Source organism: Cavia porcellus, unplaced genomic scaffold, assembly GCF_034190915.1.
Source record: "Cavia porcellus strain 051 isolate PalLab524CR breed Dunkin Hartley unplaced genomic scaffold, mCavPor4.1 scaffold_3, whole genome shotgun sequence".
NCBI classification, from domain to species: domain Eukaryota; kingdom Metazoa; phylum Chordata; class Mammalia; order Rodentia; family Caviidae; genus Cavia; species Cavia porcellus.
In genome coordinates this window covers 43,069,964-43,083,256 of record NW_026947486.1, presented here as the reverse complement: position 1 = coordinate 43,083,256, position 13,293 = coordinate 43,069,964, and the positions used below count along the sequence as shown (strand labels likewise).

General features: G+C 32.5%; 1 protein-coding gene across 8 annotated transcripts in view; it reads left to right on the top strand.

Annotated features, from left to right (window-relative positions):
* Positions 1-13,293, top strand: part of Zdhhc15 (zinc finger DHHC-type palmitoyltransferase 15) — a 231,964-nt gene that overhangs the window by 94,166 nt on the left and 124,505 nt on the right. For 7 of the 8 annotated variants that reach the window (XR_010046599.1, XM_063246111.1, XM_063246114.1 and 4 more), the window contains exons 2-3: positions 311-337; positions 10,506-10,600. Coding sequence is in view for 7 of the 8 variants with exons in the window: in XM_063246111.1 (XP_063102181.1) it covers positions 311-337; positions 10,506-10,600 (122 nt within the window). In the remaining variant the exon portion in view is untranslated. Of the gene's footprint in view, positions 1-310; positions 338-7,650; positions 7,736-10,505; positions 10,601-13,293 lie in introns of all 8 variants that reach the window. The other variant, XM_063246115.1, reaches the window with a different exon arrangement.

Genomic DNA, 13,293 nt, shown 5'->3' with positions numbered 1-13,293 from the left:
TCTGTAATCACCTCTTGATTTATCAGCTTTGAATTCCTTAATGCTGTGTTAAATAGTTTAGGTGCTTCTGTTTATTGAGTTTTTTAATAGGTTATACATATATTTTTTAATGAATGGAAACCCTTAATTGTTGAAATTCTGAGATGAAGGAGTTAGCCAAGAATGGAATCTAATCATCCTCATCTTTCTCTTTGGATAATGGTATCATTGTATAAATTGCTCAAAAACGATGCTATGGAAAATATTTTTTAAAAACCATAAATATCACTAATTTTGATCTCTCTTCTTCTTTCCCTCACTTTTTTCACAGTGACTGTTTTGAGCCCAGCAGAAAAAGGTAAGCAGATGTTATAAATTTTATTGGTCAAGACTGTTTCCTTTTATCTAAAAGTAAATCACATAAACACTTATAAATTGAGCAAATTTCAGAAACACTTGGATGATTGGAAAGTTTAGGACGATTCTTTTAAGGAAGATTAACAAGAAATACAGCAAAATATAATTTCAGTGTTCCTTTGTCTATAGGAAATGCAAATTACCGGGAAGTACCAAGAGTAAGACATAGGTAACTCATCTGTCTGCCACAGGGACCTTATTCCAGTAATGCTGAACCTTTTCAAGCTTTCAGTGATAGTCTGCTGCAGCATGGTAGCCATTGGTTCACCACCACTGCCTATATCTTGGTTTATCACTATTTTCCTCTAAGTACCTGGCATTTCTGTGCAATTCATCACCCTTCAAGAGATAAAGACTTTAGAGGGAGCTGCATTGGCCACATTCTTCATCCCATCATATTTCCAGTATATTCACAATATTTATCTTCACTCTTCAGGACTATTTTAGTTTCACCTGCAATTTATGCCAGGTTTCTAAAGTACAAGCTAAGATTCTCAACAAATTTTTAGTTCATATTATTTTATCAGTAGTATCAAGAATATTTTTATAGTTACATTGTATTGCCACTTTTAATTCTCATCTCTTGGGAATTAATTGTTATAACACACTAACTGACCTAGCATTCATTTCATGCTATTTTATGACCCTAGTTTGCTATTAGTCATGCAACAAAAGCATTTTATATAGAAACAACAGAACAGTATGCTTGGGAGAAAATAGACTATAGTATTTAAACTGTGGATTCTAGAGCTATTTAAAAACATGGTTTCTAGTAGTTAAAATATGAAATGTAGAGTTGAGTTGTGGATTCAAATTCTGATTCTGCCATTTTTAATACATTATCGTACCTCCTTGTGCTCATTTCATTTGTACACAGAAAAAATATACAACCAAATTCATATAGTTGTTATAAAAGCATGAATTAATGCATACAAAGTATTTAGAAGTGAGCAAAATTCATTCTCATGACTTAATATTTATTATTATTATCATTAGCATAAGTCCTTAATTCCATATTACTTTTATGTGTGCACATATGCTCATGTCCACACACATGTGAGTGGCCCTAGATACTGAACCTAGAGTCTTTGCACTGAACTATATCCTAAGACTCTTTTTACTTTTTAGCTTTTAGTTTGAGACAAGTTCTTGCTAAATTGTCCAGACTGGGCATAATCTTTTAGTCCTCTTCCCTCAGCCCTAAGTAGCTGAGATTACGAGAGTACACTATCATGGCAAGCTGCCTTTGATTCTTATGTGTGATTCCTAAGGTCAAAATTTATCTTTTGTATGCAAATATTAAATAAATAAATATTTTTCACAACAAACTTTCAAGACAAATGGAGATTTAGATGATGCTCTACCATAAAGGGAATAACAACATTAATATTCTTATTATTGAAAACTACAATTTACTATACCAGATACCCTGCCCAGTATTGTACATACATTATATCCTTCAATATTTATATCAACAGAATGATGTATGTATTCTTATGTCCATCTTATAAGGAAGTAAATTAAAAACTAGAGAGGTTAATTAACATATCCCAGGTCATCTAATCTGTGAGTGGTAGTATTCAAATACCAAATATCTGACATCAATGCAAACTTGCATTTGCATTTTACTTTTCAATTTAGTTTTATTTTTCTTAGTTCTTTACTCAGAAACTTGATGCTCAATTTTTTTCCAGTGTCTAAAATATTATATGTTCAGTTTTTCATGTTATCAATGAACTTAACTTTAAGTACATCAGTACGAAGTGCCATTGGTAAGCATGACTCGGTTTGACACTTTACTGGTAGAAGGAGTCCAGTTGTCAGGGTTTGAGTTCTCTAGATTATTGCAAAAATATATGACTTTCACTGTTTCTTCTGACTCTAAAATTCTATGATCCCAAAGCACTTTCTGCTTATAGTTCTTGAATTTATCAACACAATAAAGAATAAAATTAGTCTAATGGTACAAAGTGAAGGATTAAGAAACAGATGATTTACACTGAAGTTCTAAACTCACTGACTCTGACCTAAGAAAGTAACTCAACTCTGAAATTCCATTTTTATAAAATGAAGCTAGTTTAATAACATCTTATGGATTTATTGGAAACTAGGGAAAGTATGCAGCATTAGTATGCTTTGTAAATGTTAAGTATTAATAATGTCAATTGTTACATTTTTGTATGTCAGGATTCTTTACCACAGCCCTAGGAAACTAATGCAGTTGAATAAACTAATACAACTATTACCTGATAAACTTCAATCTATAATAGATCATAGAAATAATTATAATAGTAGCAAATAATTAAAGACTTTGATGTTAGATTTACCTGGAATCAAATCAATTTTACCAAATAGCAAATATATAACATTGGACAATTCATCAAGCCTTGCTTTTTCTTCCCTAAAATATAGGTCATAATTGCCTTTCATGGTTATTTTGAGCATGAAGGAGAATATATATGCGCATATCCAAACATTGTGGCTGGGACATTACGAATAAAAAATAAATAGTAACAAATATTATAATTGCATGATTGTTAATATTGGAAATGACCTGAAAGGTCTTTCTTCTAAATATATATATCACATGCTTCATGGCTATATTTCTTTATAATTCCTCTTATCAATAAATTGTCAAAATTTGTGCATTCATATTATATGGGTAGAAAAGTTGATATTCAAAGAAGTGAAATATGTTGACCTAGTCACATTGATTCTAGTTTCAGAAAGAACTAAAGCCTACTATATGAGCTACAGTTTAGCATATTACATTTTATGTCAACCTTGGTTATATTGGACTCAAATTCTTAAGAGGTTTTTTTTTCCCCCTTTTTCCATATATTGTACTAAAAATAAAATAATTATATATATCTTTTGATTCATAAGTATATTTTAAAGATGATCTCATTTCACTCAACATAATATTATCCATATTTTGAAGAGCTTCAACACAAGATCTATCTCTACTCTTGAAATGAATATCTAGTTTTAACTAGGGGTTATGAATTTAGTAGAGCCCAGCAATATATGAGACTAAAAGATGAACATAAGAATGAGATGGACATTAAGCACAAAGCACTATGCAATGCACGTTAGTTAAGAGTAATGCATTGTCCACAGTTGCTCATCTTTGAAAGTCATTTTAAACAGAAGATCAACACATTCTCAGCACAAATTTACTTGTGATTTTAATGGATTGATTAGTAAACCATCTGGTTGTTTTCTTAAAATTAAAAGGATTATAATTATTTATTGTCTCTAAATTGATGTCCTTCCTAAATAATAAAATCATTGCTGGCCAACTTGAGGACCCTCAAAATTCACACATGAAGTTCTAACCCTTTAGTGCCTCAAAATGTGATAGGGCCTTTGAAGAGATAATTAAATTAAAATGGGATCATTAGGATGGGCCCTAATCTAATCTAATTGGTGTTCTTATGAAGTAAGAAATTTGAGCAAGATAGGTACACACGACATTTATACACAGGGAGAGGTCCAGGAGAGAGGCATTAGAAGGAATCATTACTAACAACATTGGATCTAGACTCCAAAAGTTTAGAACTCAAAACTTAACAGCAAAAAACAAGCAAATAAAAGCTAAGTAAGCAACAGATTTCAATAGACATTTTTCAAAAGAAGACCTATAAATAGCAAATATATATGTAGCAAAAATGCTACCATCACTGATCTGCAATCAATGCAATTCAAAATTGTAATAAAATATTAACTCATTCCAATATAGCTATTACTGAAAAGACAAAAGATATAATTACTAATTGTGGAGAAAAAGGAAGCTTTATACAGTCTCGGTGGGAATGTAAATTAGTACAACTGTTATGAGAATCAGTAGAGAGGTTTGTCAAAAAATTAAAACTTAGACCCTACGCATGATCCAGCAATCTCACTCCTGGATATGCATCCAAAAGAATTGAGATTAGTATGTTGAAGAGACATGAGCATGCCTGTGTTCATTGAAGTGCTTTTTATAATAACAAAGACATAGAAACTAGTATGTATTGTACATATAACTTCATAAGTATGTTTAGAAGTAATATCTCCCATTTACATTTTTATAAGACTCGATATCGCTATTTCAAGGCTCTAACTTCCCCCACGCTCAACTTATCTTTCCCCAGCAGACTGGGCTGGTATATCTATGCTCCTTTGCCCTTTCCAAAATGCCCTTGCAGTCTTCACTTGTATCAGGCTGCTGCTGGGTAGTGGGGGCATGTATTAAATCAAAATGATGAAATCTGTGTGTGTGTGTGTGTGTGTGTGTATGTATATATATATACATATTTCCATATATATATATGGAAATATCAGTCACAGTGCAGCCAGTGTTCAGTTTCAGAGCCATGATTTTGCTTCCAATCCTGGATATGTACCTTTCAACATTGCTTTCAAGCCTACACTCTATACCTCCCAGCACATTTGAATTGGATGTTGAGGAAAAAAAATATTATTTTTTTGCTAAATGTTATAAAATCTAAGATGAAAAGATATAAAAAGTAAAAAACCTATTTTTAGATCTCTTTGAGCTTTGATTTTGTCCGTTTTATTGAGATATAATTTTCATTTTTTATCTTTTTTGTTTTTATCAGTACTGGGGATCAAACTCACGACCGCCTGCTTGCAAGGCAGGTGCTTATGCCACTGAGCTGAATCCCCAGCCCCGAGATATAATTTTCATTCAGTAAGAGTCACTTTTTAAGTGTGCAGGGTGACAAGTTTAATGAACATATGCAGTGACACAAATACCATCACAATCAAGATATAAAATAGTTAAATTTTCCCAAATTATTTCTTCTGTCACATTTGCAATCAATCTTCTCATTCTGTACTGTTGGTTAATAATGATCTCTTTTGTGTCCCTTGTAGTTTTACCGTTTTCATAACGTCACATAAACTGCATCACATAGTATGTAGCACTTTGTTTGGTTGGTTTCACTCAATGGTATAAAATCTTAAGATTCTTCTGCATTGCTGCATGTGTGACTAGTTTGTCACTTTTTATTGCTGAGTAGCAGCCCATATTATAGAGCTGACACAATTTTCTTCATTAACCAGTTTAGGGACATTTGACTTGTTTCAATTTGAGTCTGTTTAGAATGAAACTGATACACACACACACACACACACACACACACACACACACACACAGAGGCTTTGGGGAACACAATGATTTTTATTTCTTTTTGGTAAATAACTAGGGATGGCATTTTTTGGTCACATTGTAAGTACAGGTATGTGTTTAACTTTATAAGAAACTGTCAAAGTATTCTACAACATGGTTCTATCATGTGATGTGTGAAAATTCCATTTGCTGTAAATCTTTATTATTGCTTAATGTTACTAGTTTGCTGCTTTTATTTTGTCATTCTATTGTCTATGAAATAGTAATCTCTTTGAGATTTTAATTTGTACTTCTGTGATGACAAATGATATTAGGCATCATTTTACGTACTTGTCTACCATCTGTATATCTTTGTTTATGAAGTTTCTGGCTAAGTGTTTTGCCCATTTTATTGAGATTTTTTCTTATTATTGAATTGTAAGAGATCTTTAAGTGTCTGGATATAGGTTTATTTTTGCTAAAAGCAAATCTGACTTCTCCCCATAGAACAAAATTAGAATCAGTGGGAGGGAGTTTCAGTAAGCACATTTCTATTCATTAGGACTTCCCCAGGTTGCCCCAAGAGATGATCTGTTCCCAATTACTTCAGGTGTTTAGACATTTTTAATAATAATGTAAAGCAGATTTATGTATCTTCTAGATCCTATGCTAAGTAGCGTCTGAAGTCCTTTAAAACTCTGGAATTTTATGCTATTGAAATAAATCAAGTCAACACAATGTTAATAAGATACAGGATTTATTGGTTGTATCAATCTGTAATTGGTAGAACCCTTGCTGCATCCCCAGCCAATGAGTACTGATTTACAAACCTGTAACCATTATGTATAAAATAGAGATTTTCTGTTTCAATTTAGTGTCATTATGAATATATCTGACAACATGGAAACACTGGCTGTATTTGATCAAAATTATACAAACAGAAAAATGATATTCCAACTGTCTAAATATTATTTCCCAGAGGACGTAGCCTTGTATACTTATTTATCCCCACAATGATGATTCACCAAAAATATTCAAGTAGGCATCAAGAGCAATACTAAAATCAAATCATTCTTTTTTTATTTTTAACAAAGCCATGATGTGTCCACCCTTGAATAATTCTGCATAGTTTTTATCACCATATCTCAGAAAACAATTCACTTATATTTAAAAGGAAGGAAGGAATAAGGAAAACAATCTTTATTAAATTATTAAAATATATCAGACACTTCCAAACATTTTAGTCAGTTCTTACAATGACCTTACTAGGCAGTTATGTTAATTTTATATATATTACCATTATATATATTTAAGTCTATTTTATATATATGCACACATACCTACACCTGTGCACATATCCATTATTTTATACACATATATATACATGATTATTGTCAAGGTTAACAAGTTTCTCAAGGACATAGTTTTTAAATGGCAGGTCCGGACTTCAAACCCCAGTCATTTTATTGTCTACTCGGGTTCTTACTATAAGGCTTATTTGCTTGCTACAGACCAAAGTAGACCATTTATTATTGTGACAAGGTAAAAGGTTATTCAAAACTATCTCTAAGAAAATGGAGGGGCCCATTTACCTCAAATCACAATCTCACAGTTTATAGCTGGGTAAAGGTTTTTAAAGAAATGGGCTGGCAGGAATGCAATGTGCCTTGTTCTGGAGTTAGACTGCCAAATGGCCAAGTATCAGAAGGTATGTGCACAGTGTGGAACTTTAAAATGCCAATGTGCTCTGAAGGATGATCTTATGTCTGAGACCTAAGAAATAATTAAACTTGCAATATATATTGACATCTTTGTTTTGTTACTTAACTGGTGATGTATGCTGTTTTGGACTCTACTCACTATTTGTCCCTCAGGTTGCTAATGTCTAACTCTCTCCTTAACAATGAGACCAGTTCAATAATACTTCAATATTATATTGAATACTAATATTCAATAATACTTCAGTATCCTGGCAGAGATGAAGTAATTGCCTGCCAGTATGTTAAATGAGAGCTTCCTCCATGAGATGGTACCTAAGTAACCAAAAGTTCTACAAAACCTATTTCTTTCTGATAGTTCTTGCATCTCTAAATAACCACAGAAAGCTATTAGATTCTTGATTTTATTTTATATTACAGATTCAGAACCATTGACTTGACAATATGCATTATAATGACCTCTCTGGGTGATTTGGATGCAAATTGAAATTTGAGGATCACTTCTGTAAGGAAAAGAGCTCTGGAATGGGGCTGAAGAAATCTGGATTCCAGTTACAGTTTCCATGTCATCTCTGTGTAACCCTGATCAATTGACTTGCCCTATCTGATCCTCAGTTACTGCTCCATAAAATGATGGCATTGAAGTAGATTATCTCTAGGGTCTCCCCCAACTCTAAGATATTTACCAATTATATAGTGCCTGTTTTATATATTACAAAATTTATAGTGCCTGTTTCACCAACCTACTGAGTGTATTTGACTTAGTTTTTTTATCTTCAAGATCCTTAATTTTTCACTAATATATAAGTATACAAAACTTGTGTGAACTATTGGAATACAGAAACGAGGCCTAAATTTTTTCAATACTATAATTAAATCAGTTACTAATGTGCCATAAAACCTGGGCCAAGTTAAAATCCTGCAAATCTCATCTAAACTATTAAACACATACTAAACACTCTTGCAATACTGGCAATTGTAAGAGTTTAATTCTCAAGCATTTGGGTGGTCCAAATTGCCTAGCCTCATTAATCTTGGAGTACTATTGTCTGGGATTTAGAGAGGCAGGTGCTTAGCCAGGATTTGGACCCTTAATGATTGATGGGGAAGTGTTCCTTAGCCCATAATTGATAGGAAGGCATGCATAGGAAGCATGTCTGTGCTAACTGCTATCCTAAGATCTTTTCTTTTGTTTTATCTTTTTAATTTTCTGTGCTGGAAATGGAGCCCAGGGCTTTGCACATGTTAAGCAAATATTCTATCACTGACCCAATGTTAACCATGTGCAAGTTACTGAGGATAAAAAACAAGAATTTACTTTCTGTTCTTGCATAGTTAGAGAATTGAACATTTACTCAAGTTTTGTATGCTTACTATGGGGAAACCTAACCTAAATGGGTACTTTAGGAAGTACTCTTCACAGAACGTTACTACCAGAATTAACACTCAACAGAGAAGTTAGCCAAATGAAAAAAGGAACAAGAGGCAATTAATGCTTAGCTTAGCTTAGTACATGCTTAGCTTCCTGAAGTGTTTTAATTACAATTAAAAGCGGCATAAGTGCCTGCCTTTTAAGCAGGTAGTCATGAGTTTGATCCCCGGTACCAATAAAAAGGAAAAAGACAAAAAAAAAAAAAAAAAAAGCAAATATTTTGCTGCTCTTTCCTCTGGAAAGCTTTACTGAAATTGATCGAAGGCAACCAAGTGATTGTTGAAAATAAGGACATGTCAACAATGCCTGTCAGTTTTGAGAAAATCATGTCAATAATAATTGAAACTAAGGTTGATGTTTCAAATTAGTGAAATATTTTTGTATAAGGACTAATTCATTAAAAATAGTAAAATTTTTAAAAGGAAAAAATGAAATAGTGAAAAAGTTCACTCTCCCCAAGTTATATTAGGCAAAATAATCTTTAACTTAAAATAAAAGAAGAATTTTGCAAAACTATATGTACAGCATACTATTTGTGTGAAAAGTTCACTACTTAGGTGGTTTTATGAATATGACATTTCAAAAGACACACAGTAAAGTCATGGCCTTGTGACACTGGATTCTCTCAAGAAAGGAGCCTTCAGTAGATAGGATACAAGCATAAACAAGAGACTTGATTACATACTTTTAATTTTGAACTTTGTGAATGTATTGCTTTTCAAAAGAGGTGTGAATTATTTTATATATTCACATTTTTATATGTTTATGTAAGTACATACATTAAACATGCATTTTTGTAATATTTTAAATATTTATCATTGTAGTTCTTTTGAAAAGGTTTTATACCTTAGAATGAGGAGATAGGAAGAATGTGTGGGGTAGACATTTACTTTTTACTTTTTATTACTTGAATTATAAAGAAACTTCATTATTTAAAAAATCAAACATACATAAAAGATCTAGTACTATGGATCTAGGAGCACTGACTAAATAGAGGAAAGTGTTTGTTTTTTTTTTTGTTATAATTCAGCCATATGTGTAGCAGACTCAACCCTGTTAACTTGATCTTCATTCAGATTATTTCCTTAAGTCTTGCTGATACATTAAAGTAATAAGACCACACCTCTAAGAGACTCACAATGAAACAATAATCTGACCTTCACTTTTATAGCCACTTCTATGGAGAATAACAAAATTTCATATATCAAAGAGCCAATTAAAAGGTAAAGAGTATGAAAAGAAAGGTAGTCAATGATTATTTATACAATTGTTAATGAAGGTACACCTTCTTCAAAAGTATGTAGTCATTGGTACTTTTGAGAAGATCATTGAATTTAAAGTCAGAAGATCATAAAGTCACTACATTATGGATTAGCTGTATTACTTTGGTTAATCATCTACCCCAAAAGTTAATCAACCATCCTATAATATTACATATCTCATGAAGTTATTAAAAATAAAATACAGTATAAGAAAGCATGTTTTAAACTCTAAAATGTTTTGTAAATTATATAGCTATCACGTTTCAGTACACAAAGTGGCAGTGATAATGACATTTAGACTTTTAGTTATGTGACATACTTTCACTGAAGATATTTTTCCATGTATTCACAAAATAACAGGGCAATGTGTAAAGCAAACAGATTCTAGAAAGTCCTTGGCTCAAATTTTGACATTTTGATTTATTTCAGTACATGGGAAATTTATGTTAATATATCATAGTACAATACAGAATGTGTGGTAATAGGGAAGCAAGATAGAAATTTGTCACTGAGCTGTGTCTTTTTTGAACTCTTAAGTATGGATAAAAAGTTAATATGAATACTTTTTTTTTTAATTTTAGTTATCTACCTCATACTCTACCATGCCATCTTTGTATTTTTTGCCTGGACCTACTGGAAGTCTATCTTTACACTTCCACAGCAGCCAAACCAGAAGGTAAGAATATTGGTTACTTCATAAAGTATAAGAAAAGAGGAATGTAGAGATGCTAATAAAGAAAATAGACAAACATAGAAACAAATAAACTTACCGAACAAAAGAAAATGAAGATCAGGGTATTCTTTCTTTCTTTCTTTCTTTCTTTTTTCTTTCTTTAAGGTGTTCTGCAAGCTAGCTTTTCCTAGGCCAAAATGATCTTCCTCCCTTATGCCAGAGAAGGTAGGAATACAGGTGCATGCCACCCTGTTTAATTCAGGGCAATTTTAAAGTAGGACTATTAATAGTAAAGGTGACCTTAAACATTTAATAAGACTTTAAAGGGGTTTATAAAAGCACATTATGTCTTTATGACAAGGACTTGGTTGTAGCAGCACATGCCTGTAATCCCAGCCCTTGGGAGGCTGAGGCAAGAAAATTACCATGAGTTTGAGGCCAGCCTGAGAAACTCGGTGAGTTTAAAGCCAGGCAGGACTACATAGTGAGATGCTAGCCCAAAAAACCAAACGAACAAAAAAGACAAGGAAACTATTGCTTGCATTGGTGATTTAGTCAGGAAAAACTCTATTAGATTCTGAGATTCTATGTAGTTTAATATTATGAAATCATGTTTAGTGGCCAGCAAGTCTCTGGTAGGCAGTTCTGAGGGGGAAAAAGTACAACAGTTAAATAATTTCCAAGCTACATTCTCTTGAATCATGAGTTTCTTCTAACATTGGGAAGACTAATGATGGAATTTGTCATCACGTGAAGAATTTATCATGTGTGACTAGTTTAAACCAAGTTGGGTTCCAAAGAATGTAAAACAATGGATTGAGACCTTAACATCTGCCAAATACTAAGTAAAATATTGTCATTAATTGTCTCATTCACAGAACCAAAATAATTAAGAAAAAAGAAAAAATGTAATTAAACATAGCTTCTCCCAAGATGACCAAGCAGGCCCAAACCAGACTGCATAGCACACCCACACACAATTCATGCATGGGAGCAACCATCCAACTAATTACAACCTGGCTCTACATTTGCATTCCCCTTGGTGCAGGGAGTCAGAGTTGAGGACTAAACAACTGACCTGATCATTATGAGGACAATGCCCAGATACAGAAAAGAGCAACAACAACCTGAGACTTTTGATATTATATCCATCAGTCCACTTAAAACCCACTCATATGTGGTCTATATCCAGCAAAGACTAGAGGACTGCATGTACTTCCCATCTACCAATGAAAGCAAGGATACACTTTGGCTTGAACAATTACCACAGTATGGAGAGAACAGACAGAGAGAGGAATCTATGGTGCAAGAAGGATTGCTCATGCTAGGTGAAGAAAACCATAACTGTATGAATCCCAAGATTGCAGATCTTAGAAAAAAAGACATTTAAAGACACAAAAATTGTTTATTTTTTACTGTTTTTTATCTGTCTCTTTTTTATTATATTTATCTTCCATTTTGGGGGGTTGGTGATTTTGTTATTGTTTTTTAATTTTTCTCTTCTTGTTTCTTTATCTCCTTTTCTATTCTCCTCTTTCAAATTTGTTCTTTTCCTTATCTTTTTTATTTCATCTATCTTGCTGTTTTCTTGTTCAATCTTTCCTTTAACTATTCTCTAACACTACTAATTTCCTTTTCCTCATCAATAGGACCCCATCTCCTTTTTCTCTCCTCATATCCCACTGATTAATTTTTAATTTTTTTCATTGTTTGCTTTCTCTCCTCCTCTATGTTTACTAGTATAACTACTGAGATTTATGAATGTCTAAATAGCTAGTTAAGTTTGTGTCATGGCTATTGAATACTATTTTATTGTTAGGGGAGTTAAAGTTATGTATCTATAGCAGAGATTCACTATATGTCTGTAACAGATCAATATTTGGTTTATCTTAGTGTTCATGTTACAATTATAAATCTATTTTCTATGGGTAAGGATGGTATATTATTGGTCTTTATGACTTTTCTATATTCAGCTTTTATTTAATGCTGTATTTTTTGCTGATTTTTTTAATATATGCAAAACGATCCATTGTATTAATTGGTTCTCTAGGGATACCATATCTGTATTGCTTGAGGGTCATTAACAATACTGTATTCCATTCCTGAGAAACTGGATAGCTGCAACCTCCAGTCAAAAATAAACAAAAGTGAAAGAGTCCTGATTCAGACATAAAAGCTGCAAGTTAGCAGACAAGAAGACATCACTGAAAATTAGATATTAACTAAAGCAGTTTCCATACTAAAACAAAGCTTTTAACTAGAATAAATTGGAAATCCTCAACACAAACAAACAAACTAAAAACTAGAAACATGAGAAGATAAGCCAACAAATTGCTTCTGAATACTCCACCTCCCCCAAAGAATATGAGGCACTGAAGGGGATAAAACCAAATGCTACCCACAGATTACTTTAAATTATACCAGTTAGATAGCAAAACAGATCAATAAGGCATTAGGCAAGCTCAAAAATGATATATATGAGCTAATATTGGGCCAAATAAACACAAAAATTATTGAGCTCATAGAAGACATTCATGGAGAGCTAACATTGCTAAACAAAATGATGCAAAATATGAATGATCACCAAAGGAAAATTAAACTCCAAATAGAAATTCAAGAGACTAAAAATTCTAGCAAATGAATGGGCAGCAGATGTAAGCAAGGTGAGAACAGAATGTCAGAGCAACAAAACAAGG